This window comes from Homarus americanus, unplaced genomic scaffold (assembly GCF_018991925.1).
Source record: "Homarus americanus isolate GMGI-L3 unplaced genomic scaffold, GMGI_Hamer_2.0 scaffold11022, whole genome shotgun sequence".
Lineage (NCBI taxonomy): Eukaryota > Metazoa > Arthropoda > Malacostraca > Decapoda > Nephropidae > Homarus > Homarus americanus.
The window spans coordinates 10,882,481-10,907,015 of NW_024737068.1; the positions used below are offsets into that span (position 1 = coordinate 10,882,481).

The window sequence follows — 24,535 nt, forward strand, 5'->3', positions numbered from 1 at the left end:
TTTTTTCAGTGTTAAGTGGTTGTATTTGGGGGCCTGGAACGGATTAATCCTATAACGAACGAATGCTATAACGAACGAGGTTCTGGAACCAATTACGTTCGTTATAGCATACCCCACTGTATATATGTGTGTGTGTGTCTCAGTCAGTATCCAAAAGTTGTTCTATTTATGGGTTATTTATTTATACTGAACATTATTGTTTAGTTTCAGGGGGTTTGTGAACGCCTAAACTGCACTCATTTTTTTGTATTAGAAAACTGGATCAGCACATTATTATTGAGAAATTTGATCATTTATTGAATAATAATTATTAAGTTTCACAGACCATTATATTTTTAAATTATATGTACTTAGTTTTCCAGTTCACATAATTGTTTATTAATAAATGTTTATATTTTTAAAGTTGAAGTTGCATAACATTAAAACCCTTGCTCATTGCATATTTCTAGCGTCTTTTATTATATTTCGTAATTACTACTCGTCAGTAAAACAAAAATTTTTGAAAGTAGCCACATGTCTATTTCACAGTACTGTACTCTTGAATTTAAATGAGTCTACTGTATTTTGGTTTAGGGGGTCTGTTGATAGTTTTATATGCAACCCCTCTTGAACCTTGATCACTCCATAAGTAGAGAGCAGTATGAAATGTAAAATTAAAAGTAAAAGTACACATTTATTGGTAAGTTCCACAGTAAAATAAAAGATTGTGAAAGTACCCACAGGTTGTTCTCTGCACGTTACTCTTGATTATAAATGAATGTATAATTATTGGAAGTTAATTTTTTTTAAGTAAAAAATGTAGTTAACAATTATGATACGTTTCACATTAGAACTAAAGCTTGTTTAAGTATACACAAGCTATTCTCTTCACAATACATTTTGTCGGAAATTAATGATTTTTAATTTGGGGCCACTTATCAGCTTACTAGCCATTTGGGTGGTCTATCCAGTGTTAGCTCAGAAGGAAACCGGGGACCGGGAAACCTAGATAACACCCTTCTCACATGTGTTCAGGCCGAGGCTCAACCCGACATACGGTATTGGCGAGTTACTCATGTTACCACCAACACCTCACCTTGAAATTCCTTCCTGTCCCTCCTCACTCTGACGCAAATCCATCCACTCCGACAGTTATAATGTGAGGTCTATGAACTACTGTACCTTCCAAGGAGATATACACCTTCATAGAAAACAGGAATGGATGAATGGAATATTTTGTTCCTGGTTTCTACTATTTTACAAGAAATCTCAGTGTAACAGAGGAAGACCCTATAGCAATGTACACTAACTTCACCCAACCACCAAAAATAGACTTTCCAATCCTTTAAAGCCTAAATTTAAGAAGTGAGTGAGCTTTTGGTGCGAATAAAACACTTAGACTGGTTAGGGATAACACTATTGAAAAACTCAAAGTATCTTTATTCAAAAAAAAAATTTTCCATTAAGATATTAACATTAAAATATTACAATATTCATAACACAGAGCACATTTTATCACTTGGAAACAACACATTTAACACACTTAGTACAGATCAGATACATTACAGAAAAGAAAGTACCCTGTATACTGCATAAAATTTCAGAGCAACCATAAAGTTTTTGTTCAAATGTAAGGAAAATAATTATACACTTTTGAAACAGCACCAAACATAGACCTCTCGATTGAGTAACAAGATTATTAAAAACAAAACCAAAGAAACAATATAATTAACAGCTGGAATACCATCTGGATCTTTGACTATTATTTACAAAATATAAATATCTATTACACTATAAATATTTACAAAACCATATTAACATGAAAATATGAATGTATCACATTAAAGGTTTATCATTATCATATTTAATAGACACCCATGTTAATAAAAATACTGTATAGAACAGTATTGTACACGAAAAACTGAAATATTTGTACAGTATTCTCTCTCTATACTGAACAAATTCACTACGTATTTCCCAGAATCTCTAATATAATACTGCAAGAATACAATAATAATAATAAACTGTACTTTACTTTATCCTCTTCACCAAATCACCTGTTGGCCTCTTAGGCAATCCTTCATATCTCTGTTATGAACTGTTGTCACGCGAGTACAGTACTGGCTCCAGAATGTATCTGTACATGCGCCAGTGTTGGTCAAATCTCATCTTCAATGAGCTCACACCCAGTGCTGTCACAGTAATATAGTAAACCCTTCTTGAAGGTTCTCATGTTCCAAAGTTTCATTCATAAACTTTTCATTATTTCTATATTTTTTTATTAACTACCGGTATTTATCTTATTTACATCATAATTCAATAATTAGAAATATGTTTACACAATGAATTGTCATCCATCCATGTGATACAGCTGCAGTATCTACGTCAACGTCATCGGGTAAGCGCATTGTTGTTTCGCCTCCCTCGTCAGGAAAGGCCAAGCTCTCCCACACGTTCTTAAGGTTGGAGGTGAAGCTTGACATTCTATGGCATCACAAGAATGGTGAAGAATCAAGCTACATTGCAAAAGTAGTTGGGTTTGCACAGTTAACGTGAGTGTTACTTTACTGTAGTACTGCATACTGTAGTTTACTATTATTATAGCAAATTATTGTTAAATACAGTATACATTACGCATACTGTAATTAGGTGAAAAAATTCCCCAAAGACCGATTCTCCGTGTTATCCCACATTTAGCGATAATCACTTAACATTAGGTTTTTCAGGAACATAACCCCAACATTAAATGAGGAATACCTTTAATGTTATGTTAACAAGGTCAAGGGTGGAGTTGTCCAGCCACCCACTCACCCTAGCTCCCACACTATTGACTTAACACTCCTAACTTTCTTATTCTATAGTTTATTTTCTTTATATCCAAGTCACAAAAGGGGATTTAAATGATACAGTATTTCTATAACTTTTATGGTTTCTTATGTATTAATGACACATGTGCAGCCTCCCCACAGCTAACAAGTGCACGTGTGTTATGGTGATTTGTAGACTTGATATCCTCCCACACTCTTTTTTTTTTTATCATATTTCTTAATATTACTGTACAGTATACAGTATTTTCTTTATTCATAAGGCACACTAGCGCATTGAAATGATTCTTCTGCAAATTCTGTGGTTACGTAACACATAATAGCATTAGCACTCAGTCGGGTGACAGGTAACTGGCGAATTTTGGCATGGTAACACTTAACACTTGTAGGGCACTTTTACTACTTATTATTGTTATTTTTATATTATATTATGTGCATTTAACACTATTTATGCACCATATTCGGGTGGATGATGTAGACGATATATATGTGAAACAATTGATGTACACTGTACAAGTATAATGAAAATTTCTTCCAATATTTGTTAGCAATGTATATGTGAAATGATGTAGTACAGTATATTTGTACAAGGTACTACATATAACGAGGACCCCCTATGTACTCGAACAAATTTCAGTATGGGACAAATTGTTTGGATTCGTTTAATACCGAAAAAGTCGCTATGCCGAACTGGATGCTCAACAATTATTTTTTGGTATAGAGGCAATACTGTATACTGTAATACTTATCAATAAGGCAGATATAAAGCATGTATCCACATTCTGAACCTTTAAGAGAATCTCTAATCTGTCATACTGTACCTTGTAAGGTCTCCTCATAATTTTACCTCCTCATAACCAAGTTACCGTAACAAATATATCGATAACTTCATCTTCACAAAATTTGTAAATCCTCTATAAAAAAAATTAATCATGTGAACATAATTGGGGGATTAAACCAGATATACTATTTTTTAGCAGACCATATACACAGGCAGCCCTCATTATGAAATTAGCCAACTCTGAGGGCTTGGCCATCATGTCAGGCTCCCATTTGAAAGCCAAGGGCTGACCCCTCTACCACTCAACCATCGTTCTCAAAAGAAGATTGGATACAATCACTACTTTCCAGGGAAAGGCCTAATTAGATCTAAGCTACCTTGTCAGCATCTCAAGCCACTGCTACAGTCTGCATTATTTAATTTCAAGGCCAATCCACCAATTTACCTTAGTTTCCAGCTTACTAATAAAAAACCCAAGAGAAGAAAGAAAGTATCTGAACTACTTAGCTATGGGATCTGTAGAAAATGGGAGTTCAGGACCAGCACCCATAAACATTCCAGGGATGTACGATAGTGTTTGTCCATGCGAGATGTGTAGCTCAGACTTTTGGAAAAGTTTCCCCAGTACAGGTACCCAGAAAATTCCTGGAATGTGTGATTTTTTTGGGAGGAAGAGAAAATTTGTCTCAATACCCAGAAATCTCTCATTTCTGGAAGAGCTCTACACCAATTATTCCGGCTAATGGGGATACTATTATTGTACAGATATTTGAAAATGGGTTATGATTTTAACCGAAAAACGTACATTTATTTATTATCTATGTTTTGAGCATGCAGCATAACATATTTTCATTATACTATGTACAGTCAGCCAAAGATGCACCGACCCCACCCTGGGTCTCGTGCTCGCAATTTTACCTGGCAATACTTGGTAAAGGAAGGCTGTATGTAAAGGTGATTGTGATTGGTGGATCTGTTTTTGGTTGTATCACTGTCAGGATAATTATTAAACAAACCAAAGGTAGAATTTTTATAACAATAAACTATCCATTGTTGTTTAAGGTCATGAGAAGTTTCCAAATGTTCGTATATTTGTTTAAATAATTAAGAAAATTATATTAATGAAAGGGCAACTCAACTACAACCACAGCTGCCACAAGATTCTCGCATCAAATGACACTGCATGCCATGCATGCAGTGTCATTCAGAGGTGCCAGCACGTCTGCTACCACTTTCACTTCCTATGTTATTTACTTATCAATATAACTATAAAATTAGTTTTATATAAATTATATACACTATGTACACTGGAGGCACATAGTTGTGTGTCAGAAAGTATCCTGAAAATTTTCACCGGGAGATAAGGCAGCACCGTAGTGTGGAAGGTGGGAATGGAACGCTGCTCCCTTCACTACACAGACATTTCGCTTTGTCTCCGTGTTTGCGGCCTCCACACACTCATCTATTTATAGCCATAAGTTGCCAAGTCATTTAAAATGAGTTAATCTACAGGTCTGAACCCATAAAAGCCCTTAGGCTTAACGTGATGTAAACTACGTCAGTGACCAATTAGTGTAAGACAAGGGGTGAAGTAATTTACGTCAGTGATCAATTAAAAGGTTAAGCTCCCTGTGGTAAACTTTTTATGCACACACTTTTTAATTAATTTGTTTACTGGAATAATTGAAGCTTACCTCATCCTCCACACTCTCCAAAGAAATCACCTTTCTCCTACAGAACTTTGAAATACTGTACTTAGCTTATCGTAGGACAGGTTATGAATCTCTAATGAAGTTCTAAGAAGACTTCAGCCAGTTGAATGTTATGTTGAGGAAATAACCAGAACGTACAGTGCTCCCCTCAAGTACAGCTCTTCCCCAACTTACGACCTGCCTCAGTCGTACCAAAATTTTGTCAAATTACGTATTTTCGACTCCCAACGTCAGTACAGAGAAAATTTTCGTTTGTAATTCACTTTAAAATGGCTGGCAAGCTTAAAAGTGAGAGTTTTGTGGTGCTGAGAAGAAAAAGAGACACCCATTTTAGATTTTCTATGTATTATTTAAACATTTTCGACTTATGACCTGGTTTTGGGTCCCTAACCCAGTCGTACGTCGGGGAGGAGCTGTACATGGATTTTAACACCGCGGAACCCAACTTCACGTATCAATGCCATGCAACCCAAATTTCAAGGTACACGGGGCTCCCAAGTAAGCGGGCATAAATTTCCGTGCAGCACGGCCGAGTAAAGGAGGGAAAAGGGAGAGAAAGAGGTGCCCAGAATGAGAATGACGTATCTCCAAAACGACTGTTTTGAATAAATCGCATTTCAAATTTATGTACCATGGAAAAAACTGCATGGATTTCAATGAAACTTTCCACAAAAGTTGGACTGTATAAGTGATGTTGCCTGTGGAAAATTGAGCCCCATATGCCACTTCCCCACCCCCCCCAAAAAAAAAATAAATAAAAAAATAAATAAATAAATAAATAAATAAATATATATCACCAAATTTTCACGAAACTGGGTATATTAGTTACGTACTCTTCCAATGGAATTCTCGACCTTGCTGCGGCATAAGTGACACTCAATCAAGCTTGATCATGTAGAACAAAAGCCAGTGAACACGCCTGTGGCCATATCTCCAAATCGCGATTTTGGCGCTTATGCCACTCCCATTCTAGGCGCCTCAAGTGAACAAAGGAGCTGGCTGTTGATTGGCCAAGTGGCCACTATCAACCAATAAGAGACGAGGACATCAATTCCTGGTTGTGACATTACCAATGATGCAGACGCCAATCCTCCTCTCCTCAAGACACTACAGCAGCTTGCTTTTTCCTGTATTTTAAAGGAGTTTTTGGGTGCTACAGCTACCATGGCTACCCCAGCTACTGCTGTTGGGGCTCCAGCACCTGCCCAGCCAGGCAGAAGAGTGAAGTCAATGACCCTGGCATGCAAGGAGATATTAGACTGGCTGGGCAAGGGCAAAAAACTGTTTATTCTTCTTTTTCAAGGGCTTATTTTTGTTTTATTATTCACTTTATATAACTAAGGTACACATATTTAACTAAGGGTAACTTTCATAGAGGTTATGTGCAGAAAAAGTGCTTTGAAAGACCAGTTTTGGGTTCATGGAGTGTATCTGGAGGGGCCACGGAACCAATTGTTTTTTCCCAGTAGTTTATAGTACCCAAGTTAAAGCTACTCCGTTGGCACCAATTACCCGCATACTTGGTGATGGATGTTTACTTGTTCTGGTCGTCTAAGCAGCTCTGATTATGTTCCAAGCCTTAGAGCTACGTCTCACCAGCGGCAACTTACCACTGTTCAACACATCACGCTAAACTAACTTATTTGTTTAAGGTATACTGTACTTGTACAACTCAGTGTTATTAATTTCTAAAATACAATGGTAATTGATTCTTGATTTATTTATGTGTATAAACTAATTTACTTGATTTAAAGTAAATGACGAGAATAGTCAACTCGTCTCAACCCTATAAAACTATCTGATGGCCACTTACTTTCACCGCACTAATTATTTATAATAGTAATATACCAACACCACTATTTAGAATTTTATACATGTGAATCATATATTATACAATTGATTGTGAGAAATCCATGATTTACCTGACAACAAGTCTATTTTATGCTGAATTCACCCAGAAACCCAAGTACTGAATATCCAAGTGTGCTTTAGGGTTCTGTGGGGCAATCTGCTAGAAGGTTTTATATACAAATAATATTATTGTATAGAATTATATAAAATAATTTCAACACTCCTTCTGGCCATACAGTCCCAAAGGTGTCACTCCCAAAACTGTCACCAAAAGTAGCAGCTACAGTACTCTGGTCCTTCATGAAGAATAAACTCATTAAAACTGCAACACAAAACTTTCAACAAGGATAAGCTGTTTGAAAGGTCTCATACCCACCAAATACAACCAGGCTGACCAAGTTAAATGTCCCAGTAAATTAAATGTGGAGGTTCCAACAACACTAATCCCAAACTCACTCACCTATATGTAGTGAGATTTACCCTGTTGGTGATTAAGGCTGCTCAATGTACTCTTCTGTGATTGAACACTGGCCAATAAAAGGAGTTCTGAAGCACTACCATTCTATTTTCCAAGTGGGAGAACCTTACAAGACACAGTAACACAAAGAAATTTGAACACAGCTAAAAGACCTCCTCTTCCACTCTCTGACTCAAGGTCAGTTAGTCATAAAATATTATGAGCAAAGCAACCCAGCTGGTGAAACTGAACCTCATTGCCCCACCCAAAAAAAAAGACCCACTAGAGAACGAACACCTCATCACTGCCTCAAATTGTACATCATTTGAAGAAATTAGAGATGAAAGAAATAAAACATATCATAAATACACCATTGCAAATAAATTGATTATCCCAACCTCTTGGGGGATAAATCCAATAGAGAGAGGCTCTAACCCCCTTTCAGGGGGCATTATAGGTATGTACTCCATTCCTAGACATGGTATATGCCTTGGCACTAACCCTCCCACCAAAATGCATGGTAGCTATTAAACAGGAAAGCTTATCCTTTGAGATGAACATATTCATTAAAACCACATATGAGAAGGTATCAGGATGAACTCTTTGATACCTACAGCAGCTAACCTATTACAGTCTCTCCTCGACTTACAACGGGGTTTCCCAACGACCAGGTCATAAGTCGATTTGGTCGTAAGTCGAAAAGGCGAAAATAATACATAGAAATTCTAAAATGGGTGTCTCTTTTTCTTCTCAGCACCACGAACACTCTCACTTTTATGCTTACCAGCCATTTTAAAGGGAATTACAAAAAAAAAAAAATTTCAGTACACAGCGCGATCACTAACGTCGGGACTCGAAAATACGTAATGTGAAAAATATTTTACACGACCATGGCCATCATATGTCCGGGTTGTCGTAAGTCAAAGAGAGACTGTACTCACAAACCAGAAAATCCTTCCCAAAAGCTTATTTCTCATTTGATGGAGAAACCAGTGCAGAACTTTCAGTTCTATTCATGTTGATATGCAAACTCAACCCAGAAGGGTAATGAATCCCATGCTCCATTATCAAAGGAGTGCAAATTTTGTCCCTTGTATTAAGCATCTATCTAAATAACCTTTCAAAAGTAAATATGAAGATGGAGCCCTGAACCGACATTAGGGATTCCTACATCTAATTACACAAAGCCTAGAAGTACTTCCTGTCCCGTAAAAGATATCCTGCTTTTAGAGGGCAACCTTTGTTTTTAAAATCCCTCTTTTGAGGGTGGTGGTTGTGAAGGGGAGGGATAAGTACCATAATCATAAGATCAGCTTCCAGCTTTTAAAGGAGAGTTTGGTGTGATGGCTAAACCTTAATTGTTGGCTTGTGCAGTAATGAGAGCCACCTGGTGAAGGGTATCAAGCCAGAAAACTTTTTTAACCAGTTAACTGAAACAACAAAAGTGAATCTACTTACCACAAATTGCCACTCACGTGTACAGTATTAAATTTCCTTTTCTATTATTTTAAGAACATAAAATATATCATTACTTAGTGGCTTTGGGGATGGAGCTTCAAATAATATTTATATCTTGTGTGTCATCAGGGGATTAAGTGGTGTATCTTAAATGCTTAGTGTATCTTAAACTGCCTTTAACAGTTTTTTGTGCCCAAATACATACAATGCATAAGGAAATACTACACCAAGATGTGAAATTTAAATTGTAAAATCAGAAGTCATGTTATCTATTTTCATAAATACTTCAATGCAAAGTACAAACATAGAAGTACAATAACCATACCAGCAAATAAGATATACTTGTCCTGCGTGGACCGCCTTTCTATCATTCTCATGACAGTATTGGATAAGCCAAGTGTATTTGCTAGGTCTAGAACACGTTTGTGGGCACCCTTTAAAGTTGACCCTTGGTCTCGCAGGCCCTGGAGGATGTTGGTGCCTGCTCCTAAAAGTTCATCTACATTCCGATTAGTATCCTGAAAAAAAAAGAGTCTATATACATACAGTATAAGTATAAATTGATTTGGCAATATAGTACGAACACTAACTGACTATAAAAAACTGGACACTTTAATATCATTTCGTTCGTTCAAAAGATGTTACCGTAATCGCTTTTCGATTGGTTTTCAGTTAAAAAACCGTTGTATTACAATAATAATCTATCCTAATTGACTTGAATAAATACTACGATACCATATTTCTGAATATTTTCATTAAAATCCATCCAAATCATTTTCCTTGTCATCGTCTGCAGCACCAAACAGCTTCTCCCAGTCCTCTCCTGTTACATCACACGTATATTTTACCTAAACTGCACCTGAATGAATATATTCTCGGAAATAAATAGTAGTTCTGCTGAAACGTGATGTATTTCAATGTAAAATAGGATAAAATACATGACGAAAACAAAAGACTTTACCTAAGCTTTCGATGTTCTTGAGATGTTATTCGTTCTTTTACTAGTTTTCGGTTAAAATACTGTTATATTACAATGATATTCTATTCATACTGTGCTTGATATAATACATTCACGGAAATGTAATATTTTTGCTGAAATTACTTACGTATTACAGTGGAAAGTGGGATAAAATCGTGACGAAAACAATGACTTTGAAATATAATGCGATATTAACCCCTAAATCGGTTAATTCGGACAATCGGCTAAAACGGACACCCCCCCCCATTAGTCCGAATTAACGAGGGTCGACTGTATTATTAAACAAGAAAGGGTGTTAACATTTTTAATTTGCTAAACCGAAATATTGCTAAGTAAATGATCGTTAAATGAAGGATACCAGTATGTACCATTTCTTATGACTTTCATTTAATTTTTATGCTGAAAAGTGTGTGTGCAAAACAGGGGCATCATTTCAGATTTTGCATAGGGGAGGCAACACCACTACACGCAAAGAGTAGGGGTCAAAATCCTGCTCCACCGTGGTGCCGCTGGGTGGTGCTGTAACAGACGGAACACATTCCAGCACGTATTATATTTCCAATTTGCACCAGCCCGGTGTGGACTGTGTGGCTGCTAGCAATATGACTTACTTTCTTGGTGCTATTCAGTTTATAAATGATAGGCAATGGGAACGATGAAAATAGATGAATACTTATCATTTTGTTTAATTATCCATAGTAAAAATACCATCGAGATGTTCTCACCAAATCCAAATTCGTCTATATGAAAAAGGGATAGAATTAAAATTTTCCTCGGAGAGCAGGACAGCCCTTGGGAGGGGCAAGCCAGGTCTTGAGGACGGCAAGCCAGATCTTGGGGAGAGGGGAGGGGGGTGAAGTGCCCCCAGCCCTCCAAATGACGCCCCTGGTGTGAAAGCCTGAAGTACATCAATTTCCAATGGACTAAAATTATTTATTTGTTCCTTAGTGAAAGTGCCTATTAGGGACAGTGTGCATACAGCACACTGTACTATACTGAATCTTCAGTACACAAGGAGGCAGTATGGCCAGTACTGAACTCGACCACAATCACTTCCCCAAATTGTAAACTTCGGAGCTCATTTACAGCTGGGTGAACTGGGACTGGAAGTGTCCGGGGATCAAACCATCGACCCCTGGAACAGGAAGTGAGTGCTGTATCCACTCGACAGGTCACTTCTTGTTGCTCAATAATTCAAGATCAATACTGCATTTTTACCTTTTTATTTATGCCTAATTAAAAAAATGTGACATTTTCTTACCCCTAATTTATCATGATGCTGAAGTTCATGGTCCAAGAAAATGGAAGTGTCCTGTTGGTCGTTGGTGGTAAATTTTCGAGACAGCAATGCATCTCTCTCCTCTACCTCACGGGCACGCATTTGTCTACGATGCTGTAGCATTCCAAATGAATTCTGAAAAAGGTTGGGGCAGGTGGAGAGACCTGATTACACCAAGTATCCTTACCCTTACTTCAGTTTCCCACCTAGTGTTTTACATTTCACTATAAACATATTGTATTTCTGTAGAGCCTTTCATGTTCATGTAACAATGACATCACATTCTGTTTAATATCAACATGGCATGCAGAAATGATGGACCAACCAACAATTCAACTTGCAGGATAGATGGCACAAAATTGTTACTCTGAGTTCAGCAATGACCATTCCCATAATTACAGTGATCCCTCGGCTAACGAGCGCCTCGGTTAATGAGATTTCAGTTAACGATTTACCTTCCATAAGATTCTTAACTTCGGTTAACGAGCAATCCCTCGATTAACGAGTTTTTTACGAGCCGACCTCAACATGTTTTCGCTTGCATTTGGCAGTCCACCAGCTGTAGTATTAGTCCGCCAATACAGTAATCGGTTTTAGGGCTTAAATTCCTTACTATTTTAGTAAATATCAAGAAGTTTATACTATTCAATAATTTTAAAAGTTTAATATTAAATTTTTTAGTCATTTTAACAATTATTGAACATAATTGAAGGTAAAGTAACTAGTTTCATGCGTGCCATCCAGCCTGTTAACACACAAACAGGAGCCAGTCTCTCTCTCTTTTCAGAGGAGGTAACATCTTGCTTGAGACTCTCTTCAACTAAATGCTTTTTTTCTGTGTTTGCAAGCAAATTATTGGTCATTTTGAAATTTATTTTACATATTGAAAATATACAATGCAGTGCAGTGTTGATTTAAAGAAAATAATCTTGAATTACACCAAGAGAACTAAAATTTTATGGGTGAAATGACGCCATGGAGTGACTTCTCTTCCACCCCAATGCCTTCTCTTCACCCTTCTCCTCCACCCCCATTCTAATTCCCATCATCATCATCATCCAGGAGCCTTCTACATACACACGTCAAAGTAAGTTTACTTTTCTACCTTTTTTGTTGAATTTAGGCAATTTTCGGTGAGCTGGAACCAATTACCCAAAAACCCATTGAAACAATGATTTCGGTTAACGAGCAACCTGCTGGAACGGATTGTGCTCGTTAACCGAGGGACCACTATAATTAACTTAACTTCAGGGGTCCCAGCCAAGTCATGAGGAAAAATATAGGAAATACAGTATGAGAGTTTTACAGGACTTTTCAACACAAAAATAGGAAATATAGGATAATAGTGAAAGCATCAAAATATTTATTTATTCTTAGAAAAATTTGTTTAATCGAATTATGGTTTTTCTTACAGCCATCCCATTCACCCAATTGTCAACATAATGACCTACTGGTAGCAGTTGTGAAATAAATAACCAGATATTTTTTTTAACAATGCAGTACAGGCATCCCCCACATTACAGAATTTCACCCTTATGGAGTTTTGAAATTATTATCAAAATTTTAGGATACAGAAAAAAACTCGCCCTTAAGGAATTTGGGTAAAACTTAAAAATAATAAAATATAATAATTTTTTTTTCAATTTTTAACCAAAAGATTTACCCAAATTGTAAAATTATTTTTGTGTGGATTCTCGGTGGCAGCCACAACACGGCTGCGGTCCCACAACAACAACAACGGTTTTGGTGTGTTTGAATCTCAAGCCAATGTTCATCTGTGCCTTTCTTTTCTGGAATGTAATACAGTTACAGTATTGTACTGTGCATTCTTATACAAGATTAGTGGAAAGAGGCTATCAAGTGCAGGTGCTAGCAGTGGTGGCAAGAGACCACAAAAGGGTATTACCTTGGAAATAAAATTAGATGTGTTATGGAGGTTTGACCAGGGGAGAAGCTGAGTTACATTGCCAAAACTTTGGGATTGCTATCTCCACTATCAGAACAATCCGTATATTCATCATAGTGAGGTCAGGATAAAAATGGAATGCTAACTCAGTGTATGGATAAAGGACCAAACAAAGCAATATGTGCTCATTAACATCATGGTGATTCAGGAAAAGGCGAAGAGTCTGTACACAGATTTAAGCCAGGAACAAGGTGCTAGTTCTGATGAAAAACCATTTAATGCCAGCAAAGTGTGGTTTGAGCATTTTAAGAAATGCTCAAACCTACACAACATTATGATGGTAGTTGAAGCAGCCAATGCTGATACTGAGGCTGCTAGTAATTACCCAGTCGAATTAAAGGCAATCACTGAGGCTGATGGATACACACCACAAAAAGTGTACAGTACAATGATGACAAAACAGGCCTCTTTTATAAGCGCATACCTGCAAGGACATGTACAGTATTTCAACTGAGGAGAAGACAGCTCCTGGGTTTAAGGCTTCCCAAAATCGTGTAATGCTTATGTTAGGGGGTACAGTAGAAGTCCAAAAATCCGGACTGCTTGGGGATTGGGTCGGTCCAGATTTTCGGATTTTCCGGATTCTCAGGCAGTACTTTTAAAATTCAAATTTAAGGAGGAATAAAGAAGAGATGAACAGGTACAGCAATATCTTACTGTCTAATACCATGACGAGTCTTGAAATTCCTAAGCCATCCATCGCTAAATGAGCACTCTGATTCAATGTTCATTTGCGACTTAAAAGACTTTGCTTTGGCACAAGCATCGGCCCAGAAATTGACATACCTTCTGATCGTTTTAACAAAAACCATTCGTGCAACACTTTATCAAGATTTTCTAATTTTGGCCAATGTAAACTTTTTCTTTCAGCAATTTGATTGTAAAGCCCAGAAGAAGCTGTGAATTCTAGAATTTTATTCTTTGCCTTTTTTATATCATAAATTGTAGACTTTCCAATGTCGTATGTTTCCATTAGAACAGTATTGCTCACACGACGTTCTAGTTTCTTAATTATTTCAAGTTTGTCACTCAATTTCAACGTGTTCTTCTTTCTCTTCATACAACGAAGTTTATCTACTTTAGGAGCAATTATTATGGGCTTGTACTCTGTAAATGGAAAGAGTAGGACTCAAAATTACATACGTTGTTACAGTTTGATTGTTCATTTTAAAGTGGCGGCCGCGTGGTCGCTTGTTGTCGCTGTGCAGCTGTGGCACTCACGCATGCACAAATACACACAAAAGCCCGCTAAATTTAAAAAGTTTGAGAGTTTTCGAAAGTCCGGATTCTCAGGTGGTCCGGATTTCTGGCATCCAGATTTTTGAACTTTTACTGTAATAAAACAGGAGGCTTCAACCACTCAGAAAATCCAAGGGCATTCAAGGGCTATGCCAAATCTAGGTTACCAATGATATGGCACTCCAATAGGAAAGTATGGGTGACTGGCAGTCTGTTCCAAATATGGTTCACAAGCTGTTTCTGCCCTGCAGTAGAAAGGTACAGTAATAAAAAAACATTTCCAACAAGGCCTTGTTACTGCTAGAATAATGCTCCCAGCCACCCTGTTAACCATAATGACTTTTCCAGTACAGTAATATCAGGGTTGAATACCTATCCAAGAACACAACTGTGAGATAATTACTACACCACGTGAGGTCCCTCATAACACCATCTGTGAGGTAATTACTACACCACGTGAGGTCCCTCATAACACCATCTGTGAGGGAATTACTACACCACGTGAGGCCCCTCATAACACCATCAGCGAGGGAATTACTACACCACGCCAGGTCCCTCATAACAACATCTGAGGGAACTACTACACCACGTGAGTTCCTCCTAACACCATCTGGGAGGGAGTTACTACACTACGAGTTTGCTGTTCAACACCTACATTAATCTGTATGTTCACTGTATGTTCCTTTACCTTTCTCTAATGAAGGCTTTTGTTAAACCACCAATGTATGTAATAAGTCATTTATGTCCAATGTATATTTTCAGCCTTCGGGCTGCAGAATTTTTTCAATAAACCGTTAATTATTATTATTAACTTCTTTGCTACAGGCTATGGCTCAAGGTGTGATTGCCAGCTATAAGGCAATACTATTTATGCAGGACTTTTAGACAACTTATAGCTGCAACTGACAGTGAGGATCAGCAAAGGTCCAAGATTTCTGGAAGAAGTTTAAAATCACGAATGCCGTAGAAAACATTGCCGAGACATGGGATGAGGTCAAATGTACAATAATGAATGGTGTGTGAAAGAACATCTGGCCAAAATGTGGCCACGGTTTCCAATGTCTTCCTCAGGTTCGGACCTAAGATCAGGTGCAGCAGGAAATTATAACTCTGGTAAATGGTGCAGGGTTTGAGGATATGGATCAGGATGGTGTGGTAAAGCTGTTAAGAGTCACACAGAAAGGATCTGTCCAATGAGGATCTTATGTTAATGGAACAGGAACGAGTTCCTGATGAGGAACATCCCATGAATTGACATCAAAGGTTTTATTTAAAGTGCTTAGTCAACTGGAAGATGCAATGCAAACTGTTGAGACTCAATCCAGATCGTGAACACAGCCTCAAGTTTGCAAGAGGATTGGAGAACCTGACGAGCAGCTATAAGGAGCTGTACACTGAAAAATTGTGATGTCAACGACAGATCACACAGGATAAATTCTTTACCCCAAAACCATTGCCAGCACCAAAAGAAAAGGAGTTATCAGTGACTCACTGTCTTCCTCCTAGTAACTATAATTGCACCACCTCACTTAAGTCAGCAAGCAACATCATTTTTGATAAGTAAAATTTGAACGTCTTGTTCATTTATTATTATGTTACATCACGAATGACTCATTATATGTGGTTAAAACCCTCTAATTTAATACATATACTGTATGTGCTTGTGTTAAATTTTTGGGCCTCAAAAAATTCCCATAAGAACGCATCTCAACTCCTAATTAAAGGCAATGGGATTTTAAGGAAAACCCTTCCGTAACCCAGGAGATGCCTGTAGAAGTAAATTGTTATAAATCAATGGATACCTTGTCATTATGAACACAGTAAATGAGGATCACCTAAACCAACTACAGGGTAAGTCTGAGTAATTTTTTTTTTACAAGTTATTTATCTTACATCATTCAATACTTGGCAGTGATGTAGCTAAAGGTTGCCAGAGTTCAGAGAAAGTTTTTCAGAAAATATGATTTGTTCATAATTTTTGGATCGTTTGCAGAGGGACAACTCCCTTAAGACAAAGTACAATAGGGCAGGATCTCACTGAAACATTCAAAATCTTGAAAGGAATGGAAAATATGAACTCAAGCCATTTCTTTGCAAGGGAATTAACTACAAGCTTGCCAAGTTATCATGCAGAACGAACATACGGAAATACTTCTTCACACGGAGGGTGGTACACCTATGGAATGGTCTACCAGCCCAACCTGTGAAATCACAAACAGTACTGGGCTTCCAAATAGCTAGACAAAATTATCAAGAACAATGGAGGGATTCTACACAGGTCACTGGCCTCCTTCCTTTGGCATGGCCACCACATTAATTGGGTAAATAAGGTAAATAACTTAAAAAAGGGTTATTTCAAGATGAGCTAATAAGTAGGATCCTGAATAAAAACTATTTAAAGTACCCGGTAATGTACCTGAACATGCTGAAGGTCATACTTCAGCTGATCAACTCGATATTTTGCATTCACTCTTCTAGCTGGTGGCTCCTTGTTGATCAATATATCCAGGCGACTGCAGTTGCTGTTGATGGGAATATGTTTTAATATTTTTTCCCAAGCTATTTTGAAATCGAGATGGAGTCTAACATGAATCTAAATTGTATTTTTTTCTTTTTTGGAACAAACTCCAAACCAAAAACCAGGGCAGCCGCAGTAAAGTTACTGTTCAATGAGTTATACAGTAGTACTTATAAAAAACTTCTACTACAGTATTTAAATCTCGCTCTAATGTAAATAAACAAATTTACAGTTAAAAAAATAGAGCCTTTAAATTAATTGCCTATCATTGTTACAGCAACAGTATTTGCATACTCACGAATGAATAGTGTCAAGCTTTTGGATCACTACAGCCTCAGCTTCATTAACCTCTTCTGGAGTGTGTGACCGCTCAATCTTCACCAGGTTATTAGATGTCACCTCTTGCAACAGGCGGTTTGTTTGATGGTATAAGGCCTCCATCTTGAGGTGTGAAGTATATGTACTGCTGATCACACAGTATGAAGTAGTTCATGAACAATTACTGATGTTTTCCACTCTCTTAAAATAGTTCTTTATAAGTTCAATTATTTACAATGTAAACACTAATTCTTTTATGCAGTGCACTCTCACACCTTAAGTAGTTATTTGTCCTGTAACATGCAAATAAGTTTAGTAAAAACAACATTTTTTAACCATAATATAAAAAAATATTCATTAAGTTCTTATGAATTTGAGCACTAATTCTCTATCAACTGGATCTTCAGTGTAAAACTAGCGTGTAAACAATATTCATCAGGCATTCAATGATTAAGTATTGTAAGTTTCCCAACAAGAATTTACATAATACAGCAAAGAGCTTATTTATACCAAAAGGTTAAACATAATATTAGACCATTTGACAGAATTTGTGGGGCGACAATTCCCATGCAAGAGAATCATTTTAGCCTTGAGCATTGACTTAGGTGGTGGCCAACTCAGTACACACTGCTATACAATAATGCCCAGCCTGTCATAACAATGAACCCATGTCTCCCTGGTAGGGATTCTAGAACACTTACAACCCTACAAACAAAAGCATTGTGGACTGAATCCTGATTTATAATTGAGGATGAAATGAAAGACTTGTGACTAAAGGCGAAAGCACACTGGGCGCTTTCCTCCAAACATGTTTCGCAAACACGGTCCGGCTAGCAAGACAAGGAGACGTTTTGCGTCACACTGGGATGTTTTGTTGGTGCGTCTGCCCAATGCAACGAAAACAACAACAAAGTGTAGACGAGATTCGCCATGGATCCCGTTACTACAGTTAAGGCCTTGCAGTACTGTGCTATAGTTCTTCAATTGCTGAAGCAAGTGAGGCATCTGCAAAAGCTAAAAAAAAAAGACAATGGGTGTCTCGTGAAGTTTCTTTTAAAAGTGGCAGCAGCTGGCTGATCAAAGAAGACCCTGAATAATGATTAAATAATACTAAAGAAGTTTGAAAGTGATGAATAAATAGAAATATGTCACTGGTTTATGTATTATATTTTAAACTAGCAGAAACGCTAGGCCATGGTAGGGCGCCACCCTCCGGGAGGCTCCACATTGTCTCACTGTTCAGTCCTCAAAACTTCTACTTCCATCAATAGTTCATTACCGGTGTATGTAACTTCCACCATGTTTTTCACTACAACGGTACAGCAAAGTATATTTTTTAGCATTAAACTGTTATTTTATTGTCTAATCATCACTACATATAACACCACCCATCATCACTACATATAACATCATCCATCATCACTACATATAACAACATCCATCATCACTACATATAACATCATCCATCATCACTACATATAACACTATCCATCATCACTACATATAACACCATCCATCATCACTACATATAACACCATCCATCATCACTACATATAACACCATCCATCATCACTACAGATCGGTAAAGTACTTTCTGAGATTCTCGTGCGGACACACAGACAGACTTCTCTGTTTTATATGAATAGATTATTACTGTTTCATGATTTACTTAAATTTTTACTTGAAATTATATAAAGCTCATTTGAGCACTAATCCGGCCAACAAAGATCCCTGGCAAACCACTGTCCATTTCGCTCAACAGCAGAAATCCTGATGCTTGCTGGGCCATCAGGCCAATGGCCAGCAGAACTTGTTTGGAGGAAAGTGCCCAGTGTGCCACCTCCTTTACATGACTTGCTTAAGGCCTCAACTAGAGTAACGGGATCCATAGCGAACCTTGTTGAGACGCTTTGTTGTTGATTTCGTTGTATTGAGCAGACCCACCAACAAAAAATCACAGTGTGATGCAAAACGTCTCTTTTATTTTTTGCTGGCCAGACTGTGTTTTCCAATCATGTTTGGAGGAAAGTGTCCAGTGTTCCGCCGTTCTTATCCCTTGTGGAAGAAATGTCTCAACACATTAGCATACTGCAGCAATGTGCTGTTGAAAGTTACACTCCAAGTCCAAATAAGATCTTTCAATATATAAAGAAAAGAGTCCTCCTCCACATTCCTAATAAATGCAAGGATTATGTTCCAATACAAAGCTGCATTGCAGACAATCTTGACATATGAAATACTGTATTGTTACTTTTTTATTCTTGCTACACTATAAGTACTGTACTGATATAATAAAGTACAGCATTTGGGAATAATTACCTTGCATTCCTTCGGATACTTTAACTTTGTTCCCCTCAAAAATAATGATTGGGATGAAGTACAGTACTGTTTTACCTGATAACAATAAACCTTGAAAATATAACACCATACAGTGGTCCCTCGGTTAATGAGCGCCTCGGTTAACGAGATTTCGGTTAACGAGTTACCTTCCATAAGATTCTTAACTTCGGTTAACGAGCAATCCCTCAATTAACGAGTTTCTTACGAGCCAACCTGAACATGATTTCGCTTGCATTTGGCAGTCCACCAGCTGTAGTAATAGTCCGCCAATACAGTAATCGGTTCCAGGGCTTAAATTCCTTACCATTTTAGCAAATATCAAGAAGTTTATACTATTCAATAATTTTAAAAGTTTAATATCAAATTTTTTACTCATTTTAATAATTATTGAACATAATTGAAGGTAATGAAACTAGTTTTATGCGTGCCATCCAGCCTCTCAACACACCATACAGGCGTCAGTCTTTGTATCTTTTCAGTGGAGGTAACATCTTACTTGAGACTCTCAACTAAATGCTTTTTTCTGTTTTTGCAAGCAAATTATTGGTCATTTTGAAATTTATTTTACATATTGACAATATACAATGCAGTGCAGTGTTGATTTAAAGAAAATTATCTTGAATTGCACCAAGAGAACTAAAATTTTATGGGTGAAATGGCGCCATGGGGTGACTTCTCTTCCACCCCAATGCCTTCTCTTCTCCCTTCTCCACCCCCATTCTAATTCCCATCATCATCATCCAGGAGCCTTCTACATACACACCTCAAAGTAAGTGTACTTTTCTACCTTTTTTGTTGAATTTAGGCAATTTTCGGTGAGCTGGAACCAATTACCCAAAAACCAATTGAAACAATAGTTTCGGTTAACGAGTTTTTCGGTTAACGAGTAACCTTCTAGAATGGATTGTGCTCGTTAACCGAGGGACCACTGTATATACAGTACTCGTGTATAAACTGATACTAGACATATTTTGTAGCAGATTCACACCACCACAACAGCTGATGCCATTAACAGTGTTACAGCACCAACTCTGAAACTGAATTCCTGCCAGATATCAACTCCAATGAGGAATAACATAGAATAATATACTGTATAGTGTATACCAGTAAATGTGAAAATAAATAAAAATGCCAATAAATAGAATAACATACAAAATACTGTACAGGCATTGCCATTTGGCTGCTGGACGACAAAATATTTGACAATCGTTTCACTACAATACACACAGGAGACAGCCCAGAACTGCTGAGATCAAGCATTCCACTGACCCCCCTCCCTCTTCCCCACTCAACATTTTAACTTTTAACACATGAAGAAATGTTTATTCCCTGTGTGTTTTTTACCTTATCATAATTATTTATTTATCTTTTTTTTTGCACAGTCTTCCATGTGAGATTGTGTGCATGTGGATGAGTAAAAAAATGAAGCAAATTACGTAAACCCAGCCAAAAATTTTTGAAAAATAATCATAACATAGCATATAGCTCACAGCTCAGCCTGGTAGAGAGAGAGCTAGGGGATGTGGCTACAGTGACAAGTTTTGTGTTACTATTACAAATACAAAACTTATATAAAATATTGAAAAACAAGCACACAAAAAAATAGGGAATATTATCAGATGTAAAGTAACAGCTTGTATGGTAAGTCATAAGCTCAAGCAAACCCTCAACTCCCTGTACCTCCTTTCCCAGAATTCATAAACCATACCACCTACCTTTCTTATGTTAGTTAACAATTGTGCTACTTCAAGCAACATATTGTGCATCTGTTTTGTAGTGCTATGTCTTTAAGGTAAACACTTTCTGCTTTATATGCCGGGGTCCAGGGCGGAGCCTCGATTACGAAGTTAGGTAAAAATTAGGTAGGTTTGGTTGGTTAGGTTCTGTGCAGTGTCATTTATATTTTCTTGTTTAGTATCATGCAAATAACATCTCCATAAATTTTGGTACAATTTCATAAGTTATTTCTGATGCTAACCATCTCCTCCACCATTACCTTTTTATTCTACTGGAAATTCTTCCATATTGAAGTGTAGCCTTGAAAGCTAGCTTTAGTATTATTAGGTAAAATAGAACCATGGCTACAAGTTGATCAGTGACAGCGAGGATAAAGTTCATTCCCAATTTCATAATCACATAATTTTGAAAACCCAAACTACTATAACTATACACAGGGCTGCCATGCACAGGCCAACCGGCCTATTGCAGACTCCTTATTTTCTTATGTTACCAAGGGATATTTTTGGAAACAGTGGAACAGTCGGCTAACACCAGAAGTAGTAGTTAGATAACGTTAATCTTGTCCACAGATTTTCTTTGAATGATAATAAGTACTGGTAATAAAGAACAATATGACAACTTTATTATTTTATTTATAAATAAATATATATATTTTTTTAGTTTTCCTCTATCTACAACCATAAATCACCTGTAAGGGGAAGGGTATCAAAGATTAGGGAAATTACGGAGTAAAACACAGCAAGAGCTGATCATATGACACTAAAGTAATGTCTTTATGTGCTTTGGAGACAAAGAAGTGAATTATTTATCGTAAATATTCCACAGAAAAATCTGCTCTGGCACATGTTCTCGGTCGAAGTGCACTCTCACATCCACAAAAAACGTAAAATTACACCAAGCCGCCTCAAGAAAGTTGCTTTCATTGGTACCAGATATCAAAGGAAGTACTTTCTATTTAATATGCCTGGGAGTCCTGCTAGGAAGTTAGGTAATGTTGAGTAGGCTTCTTTGGTTAGGTTGGTGGTAAAAATTTAGTTCCCTGTATTTAAGTATCCAAACTAACCTAACCTAATGAGTATTATTATCGTTTTGGTCCTGCAGTGAATTTTAGGATTTTAAGTTTAGTTTAGGTTAAGTTGAAATTATGTTTTTACGATGGCATTTGATGTGTTTTGAACGATTCTGACCTACTTCCAAATACGTGTATGAATCTAAAATAATACCAGGTTGATTAGGTCGTATATATCATTGTTATTATTTACTATCATCCAAAAAACATGTGGAAAAATTAATGAAATCGAACTACTCCTTCTGGTGTTAGCCGTCTGCTCCACCTTTACAATATTTTCTAACTAATAAATCAACACGTTTATTTCCTTAACCAAATGCTTCTAACATTATATATTATTTAATGCAGATCAAGCTGTAAATGGTAAAAGGGATAAGCAAGTTCAGTTTGGTGAACTGTTGATTCTATAGAAGTGTCTCTTGACTATATACAACACAATTTATTACACAACATGATTATATAAAATATCTTTCCATGTGACCAATAACTAATATGAATGTCACTTGAAAATAAACTCACAAATACACTGACAGATACAGTCCATACGTCCTGTTGTGGGTCAGCTGACAGCTTGTAAACAACTGTCTCGTCTGACGTGTATGTCTCATCATTTGGGATTTGTATAAAAAAGTTTTACAACCACTACAAAGAACACTACTATTACTGTATATAGACGATATACTCTGTATGACTTTTGAATCAAAATTAATTCATGTTACTTGCTATTTAGCTTATAAATATTATTACAGGGATTATAATCTGAGGGCGGGATATTTAAACCAGGGTTGCCAGATGTACGACAAGCTTCACGCCTTCTCACGGCCAAATCGGCCAAAACTTTTTGGATGGGAAGCACAAGGCTATTTTTGCAATCCACACAAAATTAAAGTATCCCCTACAATATCCACTTAAAATGTCGTAATAAAACCAAATTTTCACTTAGAATTGAGAGCCCAATAATTACATAAACATAATATTGTAGTGGATTCCTCCCCTACAAACGCTGTTTGTCCTGAGTAGCCGACCCCGCGAATTCCCCAGTGCTTGCCTCGTGGTCTAGGTCAACCAGCGCCGCCATACATCACGGAGCGGGGGTCAACTACTAAGCCAAGCCTACCCCCGCTATTTAAGACCTGACCTCGTGGTGACCTGTCTCTTTCTATCTACACCTCCTCCACTCCTGCCTGGCGGCCCTCGCTCCCGCCGGCGAGCATGGCGACCCACAAGCTGTCCTTCTCTGAGCACCCTCACCAACCAGCTCTCTCTACTCAACGCTTGTAACCATGCTGCCTTCCCAGCACCAAGCTGCATTGTACATCCAATACAACATGTATACAGAGAGCACATTGTGAGTTTCCTTTCTCCAACCCATCCTGAGTGTGAACCAAACATCTCAAACCCCACAATGGTGACCCCCGGAGTGACCACTCACACAGGATGGAGGAGAAACAGATCACGCTCCCAGTCTTCAAGCAACATGGAAGACTGGCTTATCCACCCAGAAGCAGCTTTCATCGGCTCTACAGCTACTGTCTCTACACCGCAGGTTAGACACCCTAGAGCAGCACTGCTTCTCTAAGCAGACACCAGCTCCTCTTCCTGCCCCAAGCACTATGTCCTACCTACCCCAGCACACCCGTCTTGCCTCAGACGCCGCCCCCGGCCCTACAGTAACCCCTGCCGCCCCTGATGCGGCCTCTGTTCCTGAGTGCGGACCCACACATAAGAACATAAGGTGTTTTTTTAATGTGAATCTTTGCCTAATTTCAACAACATACACAGTCACCAGTGCATTTCATCTGGACAAGCGAGATGAATAGTTTAGCCTTCAGGTTTGGTTAGGTCAGGTCAGGTTAGGTTAGGTTGTCTATGAATCCATTCAATTATATGTATTGTGAATTGTGATTATTCACAGGAGCCTCTATGGCTAGTCGGAAGTTTAAAAAAAGAGGTACATAAAATTATTGCCATTAAGGCAATACTGTATAATCCAGCTGCAACTTATTTTTTGCTATTGAAGGGTA

General features: G+C 37.6%; 1 protein-coding gene across 2 annotated transcripts; it reads right to left on the minus strand.

The window, feature by feature from the left end:
* Positions 1-8,408: 8,408 nt before the first annotated feature.
* On the minus strand, positions 8,409-23,111 carry LOC121872956 (Golgi SNAP receptor complex member 2-like). Of its 2 annotated transcripts, none has more exons than XM_042376100.1 (5): positions 23,031-23,111; positions 17,343-17,655; positions 16,943-17,048; positions 11,304-11,456; positions 8,409-9,581 (listed from the first exon to the last, which is right to left on the minus strand). In XM_042376100.1, the coding sequence occupies exons 2-5, from the start codon at positions 17,483-17,485 to the stop codon at positions 9,339-9,341; spliced, it is 645 nt and encodes a 214-aa protein (XP_042232034.1). In that variant the 5' UTR covers positions 17,486-17,655; positions 23,031-23,111; the 3' UTR covers positions 8,409-9,338. The 2 variants fall into 2 exon arrangements, with proteins under 2 accessions (XP_042232034.1, XP_042232035.1); XM_042376101.1 differs by having other exon boundaries at positions 23,043-23,100.
* Between the last annotated feature and the right edge of the window lie 1,424 nt (positions 23,112-24,535).